This window comes from Beta vulgaris, chromosome 3 (genome assembly GCF_026745355.1).
Source record: "Beta vulgaris subsp. vulgaris cultivar EL10 chromosome 3, EL10.2, whole genome shotgun sequence".
NCBI lineage: Eukaryota > Viridiplantae > Streptophyta > Magnoliopsida > Caryophyllales > Amaranthaceae > Beta > Beta vulgaris.
The window spans coordinates 13,340,763-13,366,226 of NC_079204.1; the positions used below are offsets into that span (position 1 = coordinate 13,340,763).

A 25,464-nucleotide genomic window follows, 5' to 3' on the forward strand; every position below is an offset into this window, starting at 1 on the left:
AAAAAACGGATCTGGATCTGGATCCTAAAGGACCCTGTCCAGATCCTATCCATTGCCATCTCTAGATAAGATGCTCTGAAATATATGATTTTTTACTTTAAAAAGATCAATTTTTTAATTATCAGATATCTGATTCTAAATTTCAAATATTCAAACAGATTCGGATCGCATTATTCTCATCCGGACTTTTCGGATACCCAAACTTGTGAATCGGATTATCCGAAATGAACACCCCTAGTACCCACTGCAAAGAGCCAAAGAGTGTTTGGCATGTGAAGAGTTTCATTGTTGTAGCAATTAAATTCCACTTGGTATATACTCCCTCCGTTTCATTTTAATCTACACACTTACACTTTTCACGCATGCCAATGTAAAACTTTGAGGACATATATCTTTAGTTTTGTATTTGTAAAAATTATAAAAAGTTCATATTAATAAAATACATACTAATACGAATCTAACAAGATCCCACATGACTATGTTTTTATTCACGTATAAATCACAAATGAGGGTTTAAGTGCAATTTGTGAATAGTGTAAAATGTCAAAGTGTGTAGATTAATATGAAACGGAGGGAGTACTTTGGACTTTTCTGTTTGGTACCTAAATTCTTTTTTTATTCTATATGGTACCATTATAGTTTGGACTTATTCTCTACCGTAACATTATGTTAAATAATCGTTAGTTTTGGGATTAATTAGTTAGGAGATTATCTAATTTTACATAATTAAGATTTTAAGAGTTATTTTTATGTTTAACGACCAAATTTAAGGTCCAATTTGGTAGAATGCTTTATATTTCTAGTAAGAATAAGTTCAAAAAATAAGTTAATTTAGTAAAAAAATAAGTTAAATTTATCGAAAATAAGATAAATTTCTCGAAAAACAATTAAATTCAGTATAAACAAATTAAAAAGTACTGTAATCTATTACTATTACACTAGACTTTGCTTAATCTAACAGATAGATAACTAACTGAACCAAATATAGGTTTTCTTCCTCTAAACTACAATTGTTTATTGTTGTTTGTTCTTTCCTTTCAACTTCTGGTCCATCCCTGAGATAGGACTAAGACTATTAGCTTTTCCTTGAACCAGTTATTCCTTTTAAAGGTTTACGAGAACAGTTTTGTTGCTAAACTTATTCCTTATTTCGAAAGCCTCTTGGCTGTTGCTTCTCAAAAAAAAAAAAAAATCTTTTTTATTTTTTAAGGTTATACTTCCTCCTTTTCGTTTTAAATGCAACAAAGGAGTATTATTTATGAAATATAAAATATTTATTTTATGCATTTAAACGAAACGGAGGAAGTATACTTTGTCTCTGCCTTTTGAAAATAATTGATCGACGACGTATACATCCTACACCTAAAGAAAAGGAGAAAATAACCAACGCGAAGCTTAAAGCAAAATCTTGACTTGCATTTCATAATATTCGACATGAATACAATTGACCTATGATCATATGATGATAGAATCGAATTAGATAATACTCACCAATCACCCTGCATCAGCTTAGCAGCGCCAATCCAACTGGCAGAGAGGAGGCACTTTCATAGATCTAAGTTCAATTACAACAGTTTATGCACATTTATCTAAACAAACTAACCCATAAATCCACCTCCGGACATATTTGGCTGGGTCCCCTGTGATGGTACTTGTCCCTGAGGAACCATCTGAGGTCGACCAGGACCTTGCATGTAGCTCTGACCCATTCCAGCACCAACCATTTGTTGAGGCTGAGATTGTTGTTGTAGTTGCTGCATTTGTTGCTGCTGCTGTTGTAGCTGTGGTATTTGCTGCTGTTGTTGCAGCTGCGAAATTTGCTGCTGTTGCTGAAGCTGTGGAATTTGCTGTTGTTGAAGCTGCGGAATTTGCTGTTGTTGCTGCTGCAGCTGTTGCATGGTTTGTTGTTGTTGAGGTAAATGCTGAAGCTGAGCCTGCTGCATTTGTGGAAGCTGCTGTTGCTGTTGCTGTTGCTGCAGCTGTTGCATATGCTGAAGTTGCTGGGATTGTAGCTGAGGGTGTGATGGCTGCTGCTGTTGTTGAGATTGCTGCTGCTGTTGCTGCATCTGCTGATTTTGTTGCTGCTGATGTTGCAATTGTTGCTGCTGTTGCTGATTAGGTATCTGGGGTTTAAAAACCACCATATCCTGGTGTGTACAGAGGGATAAAAAAAAAGCAAAAGACTCGTTGATTAAAACAAAAAAAAAGACTCTTCAGGACTCTATTGCAACGATAACCACGAACCAGCATACCAACCATATAGAGCAAGAACAAGGTAACATTTAGCATGGCAAATCTAGTTGAACCAAATAACTATAGCATCAACAAAAATTGTATAGTGAACTGCTAAGCTCAGAGGCGCTACACTTAAGCGGAGTTGTTGCCGTATCAGTAGCTTCTGCAACTCATAGTAATTTTAGGTTTCCCCACTTACCCACAGATATAGATTAGATATGCATAGCAACAGCAAAATGACTAATCTGTATTGAGTGCATTTCAGTAGCATCACATTTTATAGTACTTCTTAAGAGTTGTTCCTAATAAATTGTATTTACTGGAAAAACTCACTGGCAAGGATCACTAATTGATGTTTTCTAGTTTATCATCATCAAAGATAGATAGTTTAGTACAGAAAAACGCAAGGCACTTCCATGACAAGTACTCATCAAACTGATGAAAGCAACGTGGCTTCAAGCAAATAATTCAAAGTCAAATGACCATCAAGTTCAGTTATTTTACAATACGCTCTAGGTTGTTATATTAAAAGACAAGAAATTTAGAAAAGTTGTATTCAGAGATGACACCGATAAACAAATATAATAGAACAGAGGAAGTATATGATAATTGCTTGTTGAACCCTGTGAATTCCGTGAAAGTAGGATACTCCATATTCCGAGGTCAAAGAGCAAATTATATTCTGAAAGTATTGCATCTTATTTTTGAGGTACTTCAATCGATGAACTCCTTGCTGCATCGATGCTCGAGAAAGCAAGAGCGGGGGTTTACAGACCGAGGATGTAAAAAAAGAGGATATATGAGCCAAAAGCAAAATTTGTATCAGAAACATAAATAATAAAATCAATCACTTTCTGCAAACACATCTTGAATCATCTGGTAAGAAAATTTGGATGATATGCTAATTGCTAAACATATGATTGAATAAAAACAAAAAACTTACCCCAGGGAAAAGCATTCCTATTAAGCGACAGGCTTTATCAGAAACTGACAGCAATAGCGTCTGCGACGGCAGCTGAATAACTGCACACTGAAAGTTTAAACACAACGAAACAAATAAGAGTAACCTCAATTTTAGCGTAGATAAAAAAACACAAGTGTCTAGACAACAGCAGTTTATTGCTTTCCTTTGGCCATTGGGAAGTCAATGATTCACCAGAAGCATCCACATCAGTAAGATTTAATGGTAATCTCAATGAGACAACGTTTACAGATTTCCATAACACCCATCCCCCTGCAGAACAAAGAACAACATTCTGCAACATACAGTAGTACTTTGATGGCCTAGTGTAAACTGTAAACCACCACGGTACTAACTAGCAAATTCTGTTCCTACATTTCAAGTACCAAAACTAATCCTGATCCAGAAAACACTCTGTATATGCCTCAGTATACATGGTCTGTTGAAAACACCAGGAAAGTATATATCACAGTGTCGTACGAATTGATACGGAAGCGTAATAGCAAGAAAACAATTCATACGAATCTAAGGAGCGACAAATAATAGCATTGACAAAGCAAATTTAACATGAAAAATCTCTCCCTATCAAGTAGAGGAAAAACCAACAAAGTTCCATTGATCCTTCAATGAATACTAGCAAAACCCGATACAGAGTTCGTGAATAACAATCTTGCTATGAACTGATATTTTAGGGGAAGGGTAATTTAGATATTATCTTGAATAGTTAGCTTGAGGAATAAGTTAGATAGATTGTTAGGGAAAATAGTCTATATATAGTGCTAATGAGAAAGAAGAAGGTATGTTGAAAATTGTTAGGAAAAATTGGGTGAGCTCTTAGTAGTTCAACTGGGAGCGAATCAAGCCTCTCGAAAGCTTGAATATCTTTACATTTGCTGTATTTTTCAGTTTGTCAATCAAATACTCATCTCCTTATTTTCTACTGTTAATGGTGTCCGAGCTATGTTAATTCATAGCAAATCTCTCTTAAGAACTCTGATTACAAACCTTACGAGTCTTTGTAACCTCTCCGTATTTCAGGAGCACACAAATATGATAATCCCAAGACCCCTTTATATACAGGTTGAAACCCTAGCCCTAGTAGAACTAGGATCTAACAAGATCTAATCCCACTAGAATTAGGAAACATATTATTTATCTCCCTAAAACAAGTATCATCTTTCTTGGAAATAAATAAAATTTTTGAGAATTCTAACATAGATAAACTTGGAAATAAAGTGACAAAGAAACAATAAACGAACTGCAGAAAACTCGCGCTGTCCAGCATACACAGTCATGTACATTCGTCAGTCACATAAAAATGTGATAAAACACACAGCTGTGTGGTATGCTCGTGTGCTCCCTTCGCCTACGAATCTCCCTTGGACGTTCCTGAAACCCACAACGTGTCTCTAGGACGTATTAAGCGTGTTGGGGGCTTGCATACTTAACATGTGCTCTCAAAGATCTGTGTCACTCTGCACGTGTAATACTCAAGAATATAGAATATTAATCTATTTGTTTTTTGATTTACTCCTACACGTAGAAATTTATTCAGTCTTGGAGAGCATACAGGTTAATTCACACTTGGGAGAAAAAAATAGATCCTGCTGACCTAGTAAAGTCGGAAGAAAAACAGAATATAATATGTTAAAAGCTAACAGCTACTACCTCTGTTTCTTTTTAATGTACACTTTCCTTTTTAGTCCGTTTCTTTTTAATCTACACACTATTTCTTTTCCTATCTTTGGTAACATGTCCCATCTATTTTCTCCTCTTTTTCCACCCATGTGATCCACTTTTAATATCATAACCCACCTTAAAGTTTCTCCATCTTTTTAGTTTCTCTATGTCACTTTTCAGTTTCTCTCTATCACTTTTTGGACTTCCTCTTTGGCTCTTCCCCAAAGTAAAGTGAGCAAATTAAAAATAAACAGTGGTAGTAGTTTGTTCAATAAGAATTAGTGGAAAAGGAAAGGGGTGAAAGGAAAGATATTACTTTCTCAAGCATATTTGAACTTTGAAGGTACATTAATAAAAAATCGAGGAAGGAAATTTCCATGAAATTGATGTAAATGTTTCATTTTATTTTCAGATCAGTAGAATAATCACAAAGAAAAGGAAGCAATATGAATTTCTCCTATACCTAATTCTTCTCTAATCAGCAAACTGTAGGAAGAGATGATCTTAATTCTAACTAAAGTACAAATTAATTGACAGAAATAATTATTCCATTCCTCCCTTTCTCCTACTTTTCATATCATTTATCTTCAACAATGCTACAAAAGTTGGGGCAGGAAATCAGGAAACAGGATGCAGTGATTTACCAACAGAAAATACAAAGAACTGTACGCCAGTATGCCTAACTGTGGGTTTTGAAAGCGAAAACTCTAGACAACTTACAAGCTTCTTTTCTTGTAGCTGAGCAAGAAACCCATGTTGATTCATAGCCCTAAAAACAAGAAAGTCTGCTTTGCCAACATATTGCCTGGAAGTGAAAAGGACAAAAGACAAGAAACATTAATATCTATGTTAAAAATCTTGAAATTCTCCCCAGGAACACATAGATGCACAAAGAAATTATCAAAAATATAAGCAAAACAAACAGCGTTCTCAAAATGTCTGAAGCTGAGATAGAAGATAATACTTGTTATTCATGTGATCTTGAGATATAAGACGAACTATTTGCATGGTTGGCGGCCAGTTTGCTGCGAGTCTGTAGAACGGTAACAGAGAGTTAACAAAGCCAGCAAGCTATAAATGACCACTCTTCCTTTTCTCTATCTTTGGAATTATTAGGGGAAATGAGAAAAAAGGTTAGGTAAGAACAAGGCATGGTCAGCTGAGTTTCATTTGTGGTGAACACAGATAGTGGCATTTAAACACCATAACCAGCAGGAGAAAACAGACATTGAAGGGAGATAAAGAGATATAAAAGACCTAAATCACTAACAGACATGATGCAAAAATAATAAAAGTAACACGAAGATTGCTTACAAAGATCATGGAAAGCATCTGCTCACTCTCCCTACCTCCAATTATCCACATGTTTCACACACAGCCTCAAGCCAGTTTTCACTTCAATCCCAGTTCTCTCTGCTCACCGATGCATTTATATCACACTCTCTGATCTATACTTTTGTTTCCCTCATGCAATTTTAGTTCTCTTAGCTCAATCTTCCCCCACAGCTTAAAGCTTTAAGACTCACTTTTTATCTACATTATTATTTATTTAGTGAGTTTCTGAACCAATATCTTAACTATTTCGCACTTGTTTCATATTTGGCAAACAAACATGTTCCAAAAACTTCTTTGTTTCCTCATGAAAGTAATCCTAATTTCTCCACTGATAATGATCAGAAGTCAAGATATATATTTAAATTGCAGAGGTGGAGGAATGCAACTTTTAAGATCCCTCATACAACTAGTACTACACTTCTCTCTGCTCATTGATGCATTCATTTGACTCTCTCACATGCATTCAGTGTCTCCCTTCTCACTCCCATTCGCTTCACTCTTTCATCTGCACTTTTATTAAACAAGTTTCATGCCCAATATTTTGAAACAATGTCCTGATCCCATACTCGAGAGTATGATGTGCAATATGCTCACGTCATACTCCAGTTAGTACATATTGTAGCATCTTCACGTCAGCTTCAAGCAAAAATATAATCTGCTAGGACCAAAACAAAGAATAGTATCATAGGTAAATTTGTCAAACTTACGTCTCCGAGGCTGATGCATTCCTATACCCCTGCATCAGAAAAGTTCATGTTAAGAAGCCACCAAATTATATAGTTTAATTTGTTTCCTAATATACATTTCAAAATAAGCTAAACCAAACATCATTGTTCTGATGCACTAGCAAATATGACTTTGAAAGTACCTCCAATCTAGTGATAAATACAGGTTGTCCTTGTCTCTGTCCAGATAAGTTTCCCTGTAATCATCAGTAATGAGATTCAGCAGTAATACTAACATATACATAAAAGAAATATTTCCCCAGAGACAGTAGGATATTTGGTGTGAACAATATCATGAACAAAAATATAAGAAATCTTCCAGAATAAATCCCGCTAAGGTGCATTATATATAGTTTTGACAATACAGCCCTATCCAGCATTAACTAGATTCTTAGTCTAAATACTTCCAGTTCTGCCCTAATAAGCAATTTTAAGCAAAAATATCCATGGAAAACACACCACCATAGAGCATAGCACAATATCATTGGTTTCGTTTCTCTAGAGAAATATAATAGTTATATGAAATTCCTTAAACTATAAGTTGTACATTGAGCTAGAAGTGGATACAGTATTTTGTTGGTTAAGTCATTCAATGATTAATTAAACCGCTCCAAAGCCTGGATAAAGGAGGGAGGTTGGATTAGGTGACAATCAGCGCAAACATTAATAACATCGAAGAGCATGAGTTAATATGAAATGTCCATGGGGTGTTCCCTACTCAAGCAACGCTCTACATTTCCTACACCCATGCACAATGATAAGTAAGAAAGGGTTGCTAAGTCATCGTCCACGAACCTAGGTGTGGTCTCACATGGGTAGGGCTTCTTACTTCTAGCCATGGAAGAACAATTTGACAAATTTGTGTATATATCATCTTGAAACACAGTCTTTTGTGAAAAGAAAAACATTAAACATTTTGCGCCTTCAAGAGACCAAGATGGTAGGAGGAGTCGAGATTATCAAGCCTTGAAATTACAAGTTGAGTTTGCCTTATAATCTGAATTTCTGGCACATGTTCTATAACTCGTAGCATATGTTCGGTAAGTTATTGTTCATGTTTCAAATCCAAATCCTGTGTTCGAAGATCATGAGAGAGTGGTCATCAGCGCTGTTGCAACCGCAATAAGAAGAATAAGCTGGAAGAGGAGTAGAAGATAACAAGGCCGTCGGTATGTTGTTCTAAAAAATGTTGTATATGTTCTAAAAAGTTATGTACGTTGTTCTAAAAATTGTTGCATTTGTTCTAAAAAATTAAGTTTGTTTCCTTAAACATAGGTAAGTAGGTTGTTCTGAAAGTGTTGCATATGTTCTAAAACGTTAAGTATGTAACCCTAATTAAAAAATTAAATATGTTGTTCTAAAAGGTGTTGTAAAAATAGGTTTAACGGTTAAAAAAAAAGTTTAAAAACTGAGGAAAGTTAGAAAGTTAAAACTTTATTTTTATTGCCTTTGAGATTATTGCATTTAGAATTATAAATTTTATCTATCGATTTATAAATATGTTTAAACCTAAGCAAAAAAGATTTTGTTTTGAATAAAAAACACAAAATCCGGTCCAACTTTTCCCGATCCCGGTCCAAAAAAATTTCAGATTTTGGTCCTGGACCGATGCACACCCCTAAGTCCACAGACGGCATTTTCATTACACAAACAACTCATACTCAAACTCAAAAATAATTTTTTCCATAATACAAAATTAATTACAAACACAAACTCCAAAAAAAATCCAATTTTCTTCATTACTTGGATATGCAACTTCATTACTTATACTTACTTTTGAAATGTTTTTAGAAACTACTTGTAAGTATTTAAATATTTTCTACTCACCAAATGAAGGTGAACTTAGATATGAACTTCCATAATTTCATTTGAAACCCAGCAATAGTTATGCCTAAAATATTACAGTACACATAACGTCCAGAAAAAGCTAGCATATATATATAGCGAAGGGATCTTATGAGAACACTATGATATGTCAGACCACTGGATCTAACTTAAACACACCGTCAATATTAAACTGACATTAATAAAGTAAAAAACAAAAAGTACGCTCATTCCCTTCTTTCTAAAACAATATTTCTCTCTCCTCTTGTTCATCTCGCTCTCACATTCACAACAATGGAGCAATCTCGACCAAGACTCTAGTTGTACTCATCCTCAAATTTAGTCTTCTAAATTACATCATATCTTGTTCTCAGGAACTTTCATCTCTTTTCTTCAAATTACTCTAGGGACCTCCTCCCGCATTGTTATTGTTGATGAATTCCTCAATCTACTTTATTGATGCTAGGCGATTTTTTCTTCTTGAATATAGGTTGTTGCAATTGTGTTTCTTCTTTCTTCTTCCAATTAATTCAGACTTAGAGAAATATTCCCCTTCATTGTTGTTGTTGTTGTTGTTGTTTTTCCCAATCTTTATTGAAGGTTTCTAAGTTGTCGGACATCTTAATCAACATTGAAAATGATGCGATTTTGTCGAAATTCGGTCTTCTCTCACTTTTATTTTCTCCATTAACGCTCCATCGAGAAACAGGTTTCGTGATCACTTGGAGAAGGAGGAGAGAGAAGAGGATGAAGCGAAGATGAGACTATGACGTTTATGTTCTATACTATGACTAATAATGTTCTAAAATGTACATAAGATCTTCTAAATATCAAATCTCAGTTATATGTTCGAAACATTTAGCCATATGTTTTTAAAGAAATTTGATATGTTCTGAAATATTATCATCAAATAGATAAGAAGCATATTTTTTTCATAATAATGATCATCAGCTAATAAAACATGAAATAAAACTCTACAGGACTTTCATAATCAATAAGCCATATGTTCTTTCACTGAAAGTCATATGTTCTATAACCTGTGCTGAATGTTCTGAATTTCTAGCATACGCCACATGTTCTAAAACTCATACCATATATTCTTTAAGATTGTTCATGTTATAAATCCAATTCCTTGTGTTTGAAGATGATGGGAGAGAGTGGTTGTCATTATTGTTAATTTGTACCTAATGCAATAGTAAGAATAAGCTAGAGGAGCAGAAGATGGCAAGCCTAAAGTATGTTGTTCTAAGTGTTGCATATATTCTAAAAAATAAAGTATGTCCCTGGAAAAAAAAGTTAAGTATGTTGTTCTAAAAAGTGTTGTATGTGTTCTAGAAAGTGTAGTATGTTCAATGAAAAAAAAAAAACAAAGTTAAGTTTGTTGTTCTAAAGAGTGTTGCATATACCTAAACGGTTATGTATGTTTCCTTAAAAAAAACAAGTTAAGTATGTTCCCTAAAAAAAGTGGTGTTCGTTCGATTCAACTTATTTTGACTTATTTGAACTTACCTTATCTTATCTGAACTTATCTTATTTTATCTAGACTTATTAAGCTCGATGATGTTTGTATTATTAGACTACTCTGATCTTATTTGAAGTTATCTTATCTTATCGTATCTAAACTTATCATATATTATCAAAACTTATCTTATCTTATCTGTTATCTTGTCTTATCTTAATTTATCTTATCTTAATTTATTTTTTCTAGAATAATTTTGAACATAACAGAGCCTAGATATGTTGTTCTAAAAAGTTTAAGTATGTTCCCTCTAAAAAAAAGTTAAGTATGTACCATATAAAAACAATTTTAAATATGTTGTTCTAAAAAATGTTGGCATATATTCTCAATAGTAAAGTATGTTGCTCCAAAACAAGTTAAGTATGTTCTATAAAAAAAAGTTAAGTATGTTTATTTCAAAATTTAAGAAACTTTTGATGTACCATATATATATATAGTTAAATCTCTATATATATTTTAAAACCTCTATATATATGTTAGAGAAAAAAGCAAAAGTATGTTCCAATCTCTTGACGGTAAAGTGGATGACAAAACCAAACAGGAGAGAAAGATGAAAGGACTGCTGAGAAAGAAGCCCCTATTTTAACCTATGGTACTTACCTCCCATACTTTAACATATTTGGATTGTGAAGATTGTAAAGAAGTCGTAGCTTGTTGAGAGATTGGCATATTAGCTGCCGAATTGCTCACTCCCACAGACTGCATTCCTGACTGTACCTGCTGAGACATTCCTGGAGTTGGCATCATAGGGCCAGTACCAGATTGTGCACCAGTTGCACCAAGGTTAGGAATCATGTTTGGATTCATAGTGGTCCCATTTTGTGTCATAGCCGGAAGATTTCCCTGACTGATCCCAGATACTGATTGGCCCATCGTATTACTTACATTTCCTTGAAGATTAGTTAATGGCTGTGAAATGCCATGGTTGGAATTTCCAGAGACATTCGAAGTAGCTGTACCATAAGAGTTTAGGGTTGAATTCTGTATAGGCTGAGAAGCTCCTGCAATGCTGCCAGATGCAGATACAGCAGCAATGCCAGGCTGTCCAGAAGACAATACGGTTTGAGAGGGTGGCACACTCGATGCCATTCCATTAGATATCATGTTTGTCATGTGCATACCAATCGAATTCCCACCCATTGAAGGCAACCCTAGGGAAGTTCCTCCCGTGAGGGCTACTCGTGCTTGAGAGATATTGTTGAGTATGGCACCCACAGGACGCAAGGACTGAGACATGCTAACCATGGGTTTCAGCTCTGGAACATTCTCATTAATTGTAGTCAGCTCCTGTGATACAGCAGGTGGCGAAGATGCCTGTAAGCTTGGAACATTTTGTGCAGCAGCACGAGGAATGGCGGGCATATGAGGTATAGCAGGTCCAGATGTCATAGAAGTCACTGTACTAGGTTCCTGAACCAGAGCATTCACAATACTAAGTTCAGAAACTCAACAAACCTAACAAAAAAAGTCACCAAATCAAACAAGCAAAGAAAGAATACAGAAGCCTTACGATTTTGACAGTTGCTTGTGGAGCACTCCCGGTAGATATAGGCGGTCTATTCATGATAGATCCATTCACTGAAAAAATAGTGGTTATCTCTTAAATAAAGGAGATCACAAATTGTAACTAGTAACCCCCAGTAATCATAAAATGGTTCTCCCTAAATAATGAATGAACAGAAAAGCCACCAAATTAGTCCCACAACATTTTATCTAGGGAGGCCAAGTTTATTTGCGAACATTTTCACAAAGAGTGAGATATATTGAATTCCATATGTCGCCAAAGTGATGCGGTGACACTAATATCGATTGCAATCATGATGAGGCGAATTGAAAATTATAATGTTTAGAATTCTAACCATTGGTAACGACGAACTCTAAAAACAATAAAATAGGAATAAACATCGCTGCACAAAGTTTTGGATGAAAGTCTTCACAGGTACCAGGTCAGTGAAATATATGAAAGGGTGCGTTGTCTTATGACCATTAATACGTTGTTGCTAACCAAAAGTAGATTTAGCTTGACACATGACTTTCAGCAATTGCCCTCAAGATATAGACAGCAGTATCCTTGACTAGAAGGAAGTTAGTTGCCTACTATACACTTATTTGAAAAAAAAAAAGAAAAAAGAAAAAAAAGCTTAATAACTCCTATCCAACAAAAAGTACAGTATACAGAAAAATAAGCATATAACAATTCTAAGAAGCATGACAGTACCAAATGACTAGCACATTACGAGACATGATGCAGATAATGATGCCAAAACATTTACATGTCATGCATGTATAAATGATGGGACGATTTGGAAAAGAGAAACACAAAGAATGCATGAATAAAACATCAATGATCCATCCCCAATATACCAGATATCAATTCGGAATGGTAAGTATTTAACAAATAGGGACCTACACTCCCAAAATTTTAAGATAGCCACCTGTTGACATCGAAGTCGAAGTGCCAGACCCAGGAGGTAAAGTTGTGACAGGATTCTGACTTTGCACCAATCCTGACCGACTTAAAGCAGCAAGAGCCTCCGTGAAGTTATCTGATATCTGAACAAAGAAGTGAGGTTGCTTAACGTCAACAGCTGGATCAGCTGATCTCGGGTTACGCTTACCCTACAAAAAAAAACACAAAATTCTTCACTACTTGAAAAGTTATTGGCATAGGATTTTTTCAAATGGGTATCACAGAGACACAAAAAACTTAGAAAAGAAAGAAATGTGAAAATTGACTCATCCAAGCTGGGGGCCAACAGATCTGATCCTAACATGATAAGCAACTGATCTCCTACTTCAACTAAATATTACCAAGCAACTATGTACAACAATGGAGAGCCATTACCATTATACAGACAGCATTGATATCTGCTCTTTTAAAGGAAAGAAGTACATAACAAGATCTCAACAAGAACAAGTTGCATCTCAAATTCTAACAAAATAAGAAACAAATAATATTATCTGGTCTGATGGAGAACGGAATGTTTCCAATATAGCAAATAGCCAGATACTAACAAATAATAGATACAGTTTTCTTTCATTTCTTTTCTCAAATTTTCTTCATAATAATACATTAAGCAGGTCCACCTGCTGAAACATACTTAGCATAGGGACCTTATGAGTCATCCAACAACCACATACAAGATTCAGCTAATTTTTCTACTTACACGGAAAAGAACCCTTAATTGTATGCTTGCTTTCTCCTTGGGCATGAGAGACATCCAACTCAGATGATGAGTACATTAGATCCAGGGGAAGTTATATAGAGTATGTCAGTATGCTACATATTTTCTCTATAACCCAGGGATGCTAACAGCTTATTTATTAGCATATAATTGGTACGAAAGGACAGTAGGAAAAAGGATCAGCGAGGTTTTCAAGTGCCAGATACAGATAGAAGTGAAAGAATTCAAACTATATTTCTTCTATGTTTCATTGGGAAGATAAAAGAACTGCATAAATGAGAGCAAAAATGAAAACAGCTACAGAAGAAAAGATGTGTCAAATGAAAAGACATCACATTTAACCCAGGTCCATCACATCTATACATGACAGATATACTAAAGCCACAGCCATAAAGCAAACATGAACATACTTAAATGTGATCCTAACACTAATAGACCTCATCATCGTAATATTAAGCAAATTACCACGTAAATATCTCACATAAGAAAACAAGGTAAATATCCTCTTTTACACGAGTTATTTTGACTTTGAAGCTAGCTTGCCTATCAATTTCAATATTTTAAAGCAACCTAGTCTAACAGTGTCTCCTTCAAGTGAAGAACCCCCCATGGCATAACTGAACAATCTTTACTTCAAAATTATACCAAACTTACTCATAAACTCCTAATCTTTCTTTTAGGAATTCTTCACAAGCTGTGATGACATATTAAGTGGTGATGAATACATGACTTTTGGCTCGATCATAGTATCTATACATCCGGAAAACTGCTACATTCTGTACACTATATATCTATATAAAGAGTATATACAACAATATAAAGGCCAACATGAAGTCAAAAAAGAATAACTATTCAAATGCAAAACTTAAACAAGGACAGCAATCTTCTTCACTCTGCATAAGCTGGAGAATTTGCTTACTGCGTTATATATTGCTTTTAGCTTCGGAAGAGGTTTGGGACAAATGACAGACAAAGAAACCGAACACTGCATGTAAAAATCAGGGTCAGGCTGCTATATGCCAAAAGGAAAATGAAAAATGATAATTACATATGAAAGAAATGCAGCTTCACTCCTGTACCAGACCAAACCACTTGGACACAGTCTCAGCATCATATAAAAGATTCTCAGATTGAGCTTCACCATTTTCACCCTGCTCGAGATTTTCAATTGCTGGTCGATAAACTGGTGTTGGCAAAGGATACGGATTACTAGCAGAAACAAGAATGCAATGTCTTTTTCCATCCAAATTCTGTTTAGCGCAAAATCCATTTTGAGGGATGGCAAACATCTACAATACAACCAAACAAAGTCAGCATTATGCAAATAAGCAACGTGTGTCTTTATATAAGAGAGATACTTCATATTAGGTTAATGAAAAGTAGAAGGGACAATGTCAAAAAGGAAAAAGAAAAGGAAGTAGATTGCTTGTGTCATAGAGAGGGTAAAAATCATGAAGCCTAATCAAATCTCACAATTGCAATGACAAAGTCAACGAGGAAGATTAAATCCTTCCCCCCACCTCTCAATATCAAAAATTTGGAGAACAGGAAATCCTAGTATGAGGACATAAGGCCATCTAATCCAAGCAAAGACATGTCAACCTCCACTAGTAAAAAAAAATGATTGCACTAGTAATCCTTATGTATTTTTACACAAATTATATAGATTCATAATAAAGAATCTCTTCTTAGGAGTACGTTTCAGTAGCGATCAAACTTTTTGCAAAATTAGCAGAAGCCAGAGCATTAAAGCCAGTCTATATTCTCAATAGGAACATAATAACTGAACACATTTACATTACATGGCAGAAGAAAAGCTTTGAAGGTTTGAGGTCTTTTTATCAGCTACTCCCTCCTTCTTTATATAAGGGATGTTAATTACTTATACGCATTTTAAGAATGTACGTTAGAGTCGGTAACAAGATACTACTATAGATATTGTATTGATCTTATGAAATAACCCATAACCTATATGTTACCTTAATATTGTAAAGCGGCAATTAATATTGCATTGGTATTGTAGAATGCTCATATCTTGTAGCAAGAAATTTTGGTTGAAATGCTCTATAATTAGAAATGGAGGTAATAGCTAACAAATTGCCATGTCCTACAGGATTGTTCTATACAATTCATACCGGTTGCCAACTTTTCTGCGTTGATATCGGCAAAGTCTACTATTAACTAGAACAAACTTCACAACAATAACCATTAAAAGATTTGTTATGAATCACAAACATGACAAAATACATACATCTGGCTTCCTTTGCAACATAACATTAGAACAACAAATTACTGATGCAAATAATATAAACCAGACAAAAAAAATCTACGTTAATGTTAAGATTAAGCACAGAGAAGGACAACATCAACTAAGAAAATGCAGTGAAATTGAACTGAAAGTACTAAAATTATCAAAATCCAGACCATCAAAGCCTCGGAAAGGCCTTCACCAGTTGCAACATCATTCCACCCACCACCAGAAAATGTTAGGGAAGACAGCCAGGTAAAGAAATTTTCAATGTCTCTGGTCCAGCCACTTCTTTGAACCAAGGAAGCTGATTATAAAAAGTTGAAAATGTCAGTTTCATCATTGAACTGAAAACTATCAGAAGTTCTTCTAGTCATTAAGATTCATCTACAATAACTTACCAGAAATTACATTTTAAGCTGCACTACAAGAAAACAAACAAAGTGCATATGAATTACAGATACTAATTGCAGGAAACTTTATCCAGTGAATGCAACATCTATCTTTTTTCTATAAAAAAAAAAAAAAAACTTTCAACGGCATAAAAACAGATACAACATAGGGCGATCAGAAGTCCAAAACTTAAGAGCCTTCAATCTTGCAATAAATCCAAAAGTGACATGTTAAGGAATTCCCCAACCTATATATCCCACTCACTGTCTCAATCCCATAAACTAAAATAGAAAGGATTCCTGACCACGGAAAATCAAGTCCAATATGTGGATCCTTGGCTTTTTATTTAAGCGTCAAAATTCTCAATACGAGTCTCTTAACTCTTTTCTTCTTTCCACTAATTCTTCTCTTTTTCTCGTTCAGGGGGGGACTGTTTTGAGCAATAATTTTAACAGAACTAATTAGAACCTAAAAAATGAATGTAAGTCTACTATACTAGACATAGTTCATTGCAAATACAAAAAGACTAGGTGACTTTGACATCCTAGAACTAAAATTTCAAAGTACAACTTCTCAAACAGGGACTTCTCTTCTTTAAATGTATATGCTAGTCTTCTCTTTTGACAGTCCCACCAGCAACAATAGCAGCAGACATTCACCAGCTATGATTTCTAATGCTCCTCTTCCTAGGAAACAAAAGGCATTGAGCAAAAAGAAAGCACAAGTGCGGCTAAAGACAGACACTATCACTCATTGTTATAAGGTAACAAGTAGGCTACTCTTTAACAACTTGTCAAATGGCTTTGGGCGGCTTTTCCATTGGCTTTCAACTTTTGGGTTTATATGTGGTCAAACAGCCAAAAGAGGTACTTTTTTTAGTCGCTAAAAAGCCAGCTATTCAGCCGAAAGTCAAAAGCTAGTTTTACTAGTTTGTAGGCTTTTGGCTTAAGCATTCTTTTGCATTAAACAATCAACACTAACAACTAATCTACCAAGCACTTTTATAAACAACCAATAATCAAACAACCAACATAAACCGCCAAAACAGTCGGTCAAATCAGCAAAGAAAAAGCAGAAAACAGCTAACATATAATATCTAACAGCCAATAGCTAATTGCTAAACGACCCCATTTCCGCGACTAAGAACTAAGTCGAGTATGTATAACTTCACAATTGTATTGCAATAGGAATAAATCCAAAATCTAGTACATCTTCATCCTGGAAAAAAGAAAAAAGATTGAGAAAGATTTACGATTTTACATCAATACTTGATCGATTTCATAAAAGGAAAAGAGAGCTAACATAATGACCAATGATAAATCGAAAAGTATAAAGGATTTTTTCTTAGGTGAAGGGATCTCAAAAATCAACTTCACGTAAAGTAAAGGTTATTTTTCAGCTAAATGCATGTGACAGAAAAAAGGATAAACGATATATCATGGATTATGGATTTGAGACAAATAAGAGGTTTGTATACCCACCAGAATAAGGTCCATGTGTATTAAACACGACCAGCGCAAGCTCAAATGTTGAACCAGAAGCAGTTGAAGAAGGCTTCTGTATCTTGCAATAAAGTGGAAACAGAAACGCTAATTAGAAGATACAGAAATGGTTCAAAGACTGCAGGTCTGCAGCTTATATGGAATGCGCCATTAGCAAGACCCAAATGAAATCAAAAGGCAACTTTAAATTAATAATTGCATAAATAGTACACAAAAGTAAACATTGTTGTATGAGATTTGCAACAAATGAGAAATGAAGAATATGGTGAAACACAAAAAGACATAAAAAATTTGATTTTTTCCCAAATATACAATTTTATTACCTGAATTTTACTCAACAAAAGAATCAATGTCCTACATCTCATTCTAGAAAATCTTGAAACAAATGCAATGAACCCAAAAGTAAATTAAAATATTAAATAAACTAATTTACTTATAAATTTAAGATGGGTTTTAGTACATCTTAGTGGTTGTTTGGTATACATGGGAATTTTAAGTTCCATTTCCTAGGAAGTTATTTCCCTTATGTAATTCCTAGGAAATTGACTAATGTGTTTGGTTAACATCAAGGAATTTATACTTCCCATGAATTGATGTGGGAATTTTGAATGACCAAGGAGGGGCTAGGTGAATAAATTCCCACAATTTGTGAGAATTTCATTTCCCCAGGAATTTCCATTGTCTCCATTTTTCCCAGTTCCTGTCAACCAAACAACTACCCCATTTAGAAAATCATGGGAATTTCTATCACCTACATGAGTTCTTGTATACCAAAAAACCACTTAGAACTTTAGTTTATCACAAGAACAACCAAGAAAGACGGATTATAAAACAATACCCTATAGGCCTATACCATGTAATATTGTAATCTATTAGTAGCATTAAGATGCGAACATATATCCCATGTTGCACAATCATTTTTTGGAAAATGTGAAAGAAGCGTGTTCCACAATACAAATCAACCACAAGAAGGTGTGCAGCTAAGAAAAGATCAAGTAAGATCTGACATTGCCATCAGACCATCACCTCTTCCAAATGATTGACATAAACATTAGGAACATACTGCAACGCATAAGGAAAGAAACAACAGTTCTGTTTCACCAAATATAATAAAATGAAAAGGAAGCATGCAACTCAGAGAAGGCCAGCTGGGAATGACATTGTCGGAAAACCACTTCTTCATATGATTGCAAAGATCAAATTAGGCACATATTCCAATGCAGAAGATAACAAAGGGAAAAGTACTTTATAAAAACCTTATTGTAAGAAAGAAACAATAATGAGAAAGCAATAGAAGAAATAAAAGAACATACCTGAACTGTCACATCGTTCGCACAAAAAGACCTGCAAATGCACCCACACCAAAACATGTTATGATTCTTGTACAGCTTTTTTTGGTGGTTGTAGAAGACGCAAGACATCGTTTAGATGCAGATAACAGAACAGACATTCATACACCCCAATGCATCTAATTTTATACGCAAAGCGATCAGCTTCCTGATCCATAATCATTTCTTTGCTTTTTAAAGATGGTGAGATTACTGTTAGGAAGCAGTAAGTATTTTGATCCAGCAATTGCTAAAAGCATCTGATATAACCATGAGATAACAAAGAAAAAACTATATATTCTACCAGTTGACTATCCCCAAAACAAATGTGTATCTGCCAAAATTCTCCTATATAAATAAGTTAAAAAATATATAAAATAAAAAAAGAAGAAGAAATTGTTAGACTGTAAAAGTGGTAGAACAGTGAAACTACACCTTAGCTCGCAATTCTGGAAGTACGGAGAAAAAATGCATTTTAGGTATGATGTAACATATTGAAAATAAAGTTACAACTTACTAGTTTAGGTGGCTATGATATTCTTAAATAGTAGAAAGCACAACAAAAGAGTAAGAAAACAAACAAACCCGCTCAAGTTAAGGGAAGCAATTGCTTATATGCAAATCCTGAAAGCTTATAAATGAATAACATGGCAATAAGAGTATTATTCTTCATTGAATTCTGTTTCCAAAATTGGTAAAATAAGAGTTTGACTATCAACCACACTATTAATTCATTTACAATTTTCATCTAATATCAAATATATTCTGTGTGGCTTCCGTGCCATGAATCATGCATCCATAATCCATGTGAAACGTTTGCATATTCATCAATATTTATACACTGTTGATATCTGCCTGCAGATTAGTAGTCACATAAACTATTTTAATTTTTAGGATATCAAAATAAGGTTGCACCTACTTCAATCTCCAATCATCAATCATTACTTAATTAAGTAATGGGGAAACGATAATAGTGATTTGACTATTGTGAAAAAAAAAATGTAAAATCGTGTTATATACAATTATGAGAGGTTGAAACAGTGTGATACTAACTGTAGACAGCATTGTTGTTAAAATCCCGATCCGAATCTTACGATTCTACGATTTTACGATCCTGGAGGACCTCACCGATCCCGATCCTACGTAGGATCTTAATTTTGTAGGATCTTTCGATCCTGCTCAACCACAAAAAATCACATGGTAGGATCTTAACACGATTTTACGATCCTACGACTCTACGATCCGATCCTACCATATAAAAATCATAAAGTAATTTCACATATTATATTTCTCCTATTAGATTTTGATCGCATGTTACTTCAATCTTATTGTATTGAAAAACTATCATCATTTGCTAACTAAGAAATCATTATTAATATGTGTAAATTTTTAACATGAGGTTCTCACCATATTTTAGTATAATTATCTCTATTTCACCGAATTGTAGGATCTTACGATCCTACGATCCGATCCCACCGATTCGATTCTACCAGCCCCTACGATCCAAAGTAGGATCCCGATCCTGATAACATTGGTAGACAGTATACTTTTATCTTCATAATTTATTGTTGTTTCAATTTGCATGTGTTTTTATTGCACTAGACTTTTTTACATGTTAATATGTTATTCTATAACCGTCCCCATATATTTGCAACAATTTCATTTTTTTGTTTGTCTTCATATATTTGCTACGCACCCAATTCGCAAAGCAAATGTCTCCTACGAGATTCTATTAAGAGCATGGTTGGTTCAAAATTCGTTGCACTCACTCACCCAATAACATTGCAAAGCAAATGTCTCTTATTTAAGAACATGGTTGGTTCAAAAATTTTGGGGTTCAAGAAACAAAAATCAATTACCTACTCCCTTTCTTCTTGTTTGGTTTAACCCCTCTTCAATACATTATCGTTACTCGGTGGTGAATTCTCTTAATTTGTTATTTTCCCCCTCAAGTAACAAAATTCATATCTTAGTGGTAATGGTTACAGTTCCTTTCAATTATATGGCTTGAAACAAACATGCAATAAAGGTAAAATTTTTGTAACCATTCTTCTCCTCTATTTGATTCCATTCCCTATCCATATCATGGGCTAAACCAAACAATAAGAGTGAGTATAAATGAATGTTGCAAACAAAAAAGGAAAGGGGGGAGTATTTTTGAGTTATAGTTGTGCATAACCAAGTTTAAAATCATAGATGTACGTTTATGTATATAAAGAGGGTGATATGAGTTAATTAGTATGCATCTCAAATGTAAGGGGGAGTACACCAAACTCTATCTATTGCCGCGTAAAGTGTGAGGGTTTGCAACTTCGTGGGTTCATCCAAACCAAATAAATTCCATGGTATTGTATTGTTAGTTGTTACAATACTACTCCAGATTAGTGAAGTTGATCTCCTTAAGATCCATGGGTGTAATATAAGTATATAACCCTATAGAAGGACCTAACTACAAGAATCAGCAATTTAGCTAAAAAACTCAAAGATGCTCCAAGGTGTTCAAACCCAAAAGTGTAACTTCACAAAATCGAGAACGAAAACAATCAGTTCTAACAAAAAGTATCAAATTTACACTTAATTTGACCAAGAATACCATCCTAAAAAATATACTGCACAAATTACACCTTAATTTCACTCCAAAATCAAGGGCATCAGTTGATCATGTGGTAAATTAACGCAATTTCCAGGAACGTACTTCACATAACTTACCGTCGTTTAAGATCATTTAATTGCGTTACAATCTTCAATTCGGACTCAAATAAAATGTAAATTGCAAATAAAAATCCAAAAAAAAAAAAAGGAAAGACCTAATTAGCGAAAAAACCTGATGATTTTCTCGAGGTAATCGGAAACAATGGTACTCCAGTAAGGACCCATGGCTGCAGTCCCTTCGACAACGAGTATGAGTTGTTTTTCCGCCATTGAAATTGTGGTCAGTACATCAAAGTCTTCGAGGTTCAACGGAAGAAACTCAAGATCATTCACTTCGGAGAAAACCCGGGTTTCCTTTTTAAGTTTTAAAGTGGAGTTTAATTGGAGCCGTTTTTATTGCAACTTCACACGGTTTTGTTTTTTTATTAATTCTTGCTTGAGAATGGCTAATGTTTAGGATTTTTAAAAAACTCAAATGGACTCGATTTAGTAAGTGTGCACACTAATTTAGGGTACGTTCTCTTCACCTGAATAATCTTGAATTTATCTGAACTGAACTTATCGGACCTGAATTGAACTTATTAGACTTGATTGGACATGATTCAACTTATTGGACCTGATTGAACCTTATTGGAAATTATTAGATCTGATTGAAACTTATTGACCTGATTGGAACTTATTGGATCTTATTGAACCTGATTGAAACTTATTAGACCTTATTGGACCTGATTGAAACTTATTAGACCTTATTGGACCTAATTGGAACTTATTTGACTTTATTAGACAAAAAAATTGATGAGTTATAGCATAAATATTACCCCTGACGTAAGTAGTACCCTCAAAATTTATTATGAAATAATAATTATTAAAATTTGCCTTTTAAAAAAATAATTATTATTAATTATCTCTTATGATAAATAATTTAACCAAAAAATATATATTATTTATATACTTGCCTATAGATAATTTTCACCACTAATATATCTAATAGTCTTGTTAATAGTAATATGAATAATAAAATAATAAATAATAATACAATTAGAATACTATACGTTGTGGTACTTTAATTAAAAAAATTAATAATAACATAATCAGCTAATAGTAATATGAATAATAAAATAATAGACAATAATACAAATATTTAATAAAACAATGGAAAATATTGTGGTACTTTAATTAAAATTCTAATAATAACATAATCAGCTAATAGTGAAATAAATAATAAAATAATGGACAATAATACAAAAATGTTTATTGATCATTGACTATTTGGACCTTATTGGAACTTATTAGACCTAATTGGAACTTATTGCACCTGAATGAAACTTATTGGACCTTACTAAACCTGATTGGAACTTGTTGCACCTGATTTTATTAGACGTGATTGGAACTTATTGTCCTGATTGGACCTGATTGAAACTTATCTGAACCAAACTGAACTTATTGGACTTGAAACTTAATTCATTAAGATGAGGTCCTGTTTGACACTAGCGTTTGAGGTAGCTGTTAGCGGTTTGATAAGATTAAAACGCTACTTAAAAAAATTATGAGTGCTTGGTAAGGTAGTGGTTGTAGTATCGGGTAGCGGTTGGATTAGATTATGAGTAGCGGTTGTGGAACATTACTACAAGTAACATTTGAGATTTAGAGGTAGCGGTCTAGCAAATACACACTATATAATAGCATAAGGTAGAATTATTAACCAATGTTTTTTATTTCTTTTCCTTTTATTGTTTATTAATTGTTTTATTTTAGGAAAATTTGCACAAAACCACCTTAAGTTTTCACTTATTTAGAAACTCCCACCTTTATGTTTTTTTTTCCTAAATTTCCACCTAAACTTTACAAAACCTTTATAAACTCCCACCACTTAACGGATTTTGCCAAACTCCGTTAGTGGTGGGACCCGCATCAATTATTTCTTTTGTTTTTCCCTCCAAACAACTCACTTCCCCCTTCTTATATAAGAGAATTTCCCTCCAACACAAGCAACAAAGGGGACAGACCTCATCTGATAAGATGTAGGTGAAGGATCAAAGGGTGAAAAGGGAAATTCTCTTATATAAGAAAGGGGAAATGAGTTGTTTGGAGGCAAAAAAAAAAAAAAAAAAAAACTGATGTGGGTCCCACCACCTAACGGAGTTTGGCAAAATCCGTTAAGTGGTGGGAATTTATAAATATTTTGTAAAGTTTAGGTGGAAATTTAGGGAAAAAAAAACATAAAGGTGGGAGTTTCTAAATAAGTGAAAACTTAAGGTGGTTTTGTGCAAATTTTCCTTTATTTTATGGCAATTTAATGTTTATTTAACAATAGCAGATATGTAATTTAAATATTTAGTTTAAAGATAATATATTTTACAAGTATTTTAGTAAATTTGGTAACATAAATTTTTCAAGGGTTGAATAGTTTTTTAGATTTATATATTTCTCTGAGCAGCTAAAAAGTCGTATACTCTTTTTTGTCTAACTTCTTTGAAAAATAAATATTGAACTTAACTATTGAACGAACATATGAAATTGTTGTAGTTCATTTCATATTAGAATAAATGTCATTTATTGTCTTTTACAATTTCAACAGCTACTTTTGCCAAACACTTTTAATTAACACAATTAATTTAATCGCTGATCGCTGACAGCTACTAGTAGACAGCTAGCAGCTACCCCCAACAGCTACAACTACTGGAACCACTGACAGTTACTAAAATCACTAGTTTTGCCAAAAATGCCCGAAGAGAACGCACCCTTAGTCTGCACTCGATCCATCTCACGTGAATTGTAATGATTACAACTCTCAGTTTTTGCCGCGTTCAGTCTTCCATTCTTTCTTCTACCTCCTCTGATAACTTCTCTCTCCTTCTCTCTCCTCTGATAACTTTTCTCTCCTTCTCTCTCTCTGATAACTTCTTCTAACTTCGTTCTCTTATAACTTATGCATTTTCTCTCTCATAAATTAATTTCTTCATTTTCTCTCTCATAACTTCTTCATTTTCTCTTTGTTCAAGTTCGTACTATGTCTTTCAATTTTTTCGTTAAAATCTGTTTAATTTTCAAATAATATAGTGTATTTTGAAATGATATAGTATAATTTGACATAATAGTGTTCTGCTGAGTTTTTTAGCGTGTGTTTTGCATGATATATTGTATATTGGCATGACATATATAGTGTATTTTGAAATGATATGGTGTGTTTTGACATTATAGTGTTGCATGATATAGTGTATATGGACATGATATAGTGTGTTTTGACATAATATATATGGTGTATTTTAAAATGATATAGTGTTTTGCTGTATTTTTCTTGGCATGATAGTGTTGCATGATATGGTGTATATGGACATGATATCAGTGGCGGATCCAGAAATTGAGCCACTTGTGTTCGGGGTTGTTCGAACATAAATTCTAAATTACATATTACTATTTAGAGTTACATTTTTTAAAAGGAAAACTTTCAACAATTATACTTAGGGGAGATTCCATTCTTGATTACATTACAAAAAATAACTATATATATATCTATGATATGAAACATGAAAAAAATGAAATATTAGCAACTTGCACACATGGGAAATAACAAAATAACTAACTAATAAGAACGAAACAACACAACAACAATAATATTTGCATTTTGCATGATATTGAGCTCTGCCAAGAATTTTGTTTAGAAGTGATGTATAAAAAATTTCCATGTAAAAAGTTAATATTTGCATTTTTAGTTTAATTTATTAAATGCATATGTAAAATTTGTAAAAAAATATAACATTAATCCTTCACATTTTAGCACACTTCTCATTGCATACCATATAAATATACGAGCAATGAGTCGTCGAGTGGTCAACGTAATGAATTTTGGACTAGGATCAGAAAAAGATAAGTTCAG

At 33.8% G+C, this 25,464-nt stretch overlaps 1 protein-coding gene across 3 annotated transcripts; it reads right to left on the bottom strand.

Annotated features, from left to right (window-relative positions):
* Window positions 1–1,395: 1,395 nt before the first annotated feature.
* On the bottom strand, window positions 1,396–21,986 carry LOC104888788 (mediator of RNA polymerase II transcription subunit 25). 3 transcript variants are annotated; one of them, XM_010673861.4, is made up of 15 exons: window positions 21,760–21,986; window positions 18,921–18,951; window positions 17,587–17,668; window positions 15,889–16,019; window positions 14,544–14,753; window positions 14,384–14,449; window positions 12,715–12,898; window positions 11,790–11,857; window positions 10,880–11,689; window positions 7,080–7,133; window positions 6,919–6,947; window positions 5,841–5,909; window positions 5,597–5,681; window positions 3,179–3,265; window positions 1,396–2,147 (listed from the first exon to the last, which is right to left on the bottom strand). In XM_010673861.4, exons 1-15 carry the CDS (start codon window positions 21,855–21,857, stop codon window positions 1,599–1,601), a joined length of 2,553 nt encoding a protein of 850 aa, XP_010672163.2. In that variant the 5' UTR covers window positions 21,858–21,986; the 3' UTR covers window positions 1,396–1,598. The 3 variants fall into 3 exon arrangements, with proteins under 3 accessions (XP_010672163.2, XP_010672164.2, XP_010672165.2); XM_010673862.4 differs by having other exon boundaries at window positions 17,587–17,662; window positions 21,760–21,985; XM_010673863.3 differs by lacking the exons at window positions 17,587–17,668; window positions 18,921–18,951; window positions 21,760–21,986 and having other exon boundaries at window positions 14,606–14,753.
* Between the last annotated feature and the right edge of the window lie 3,478 nt (window positions 21,987–25,464).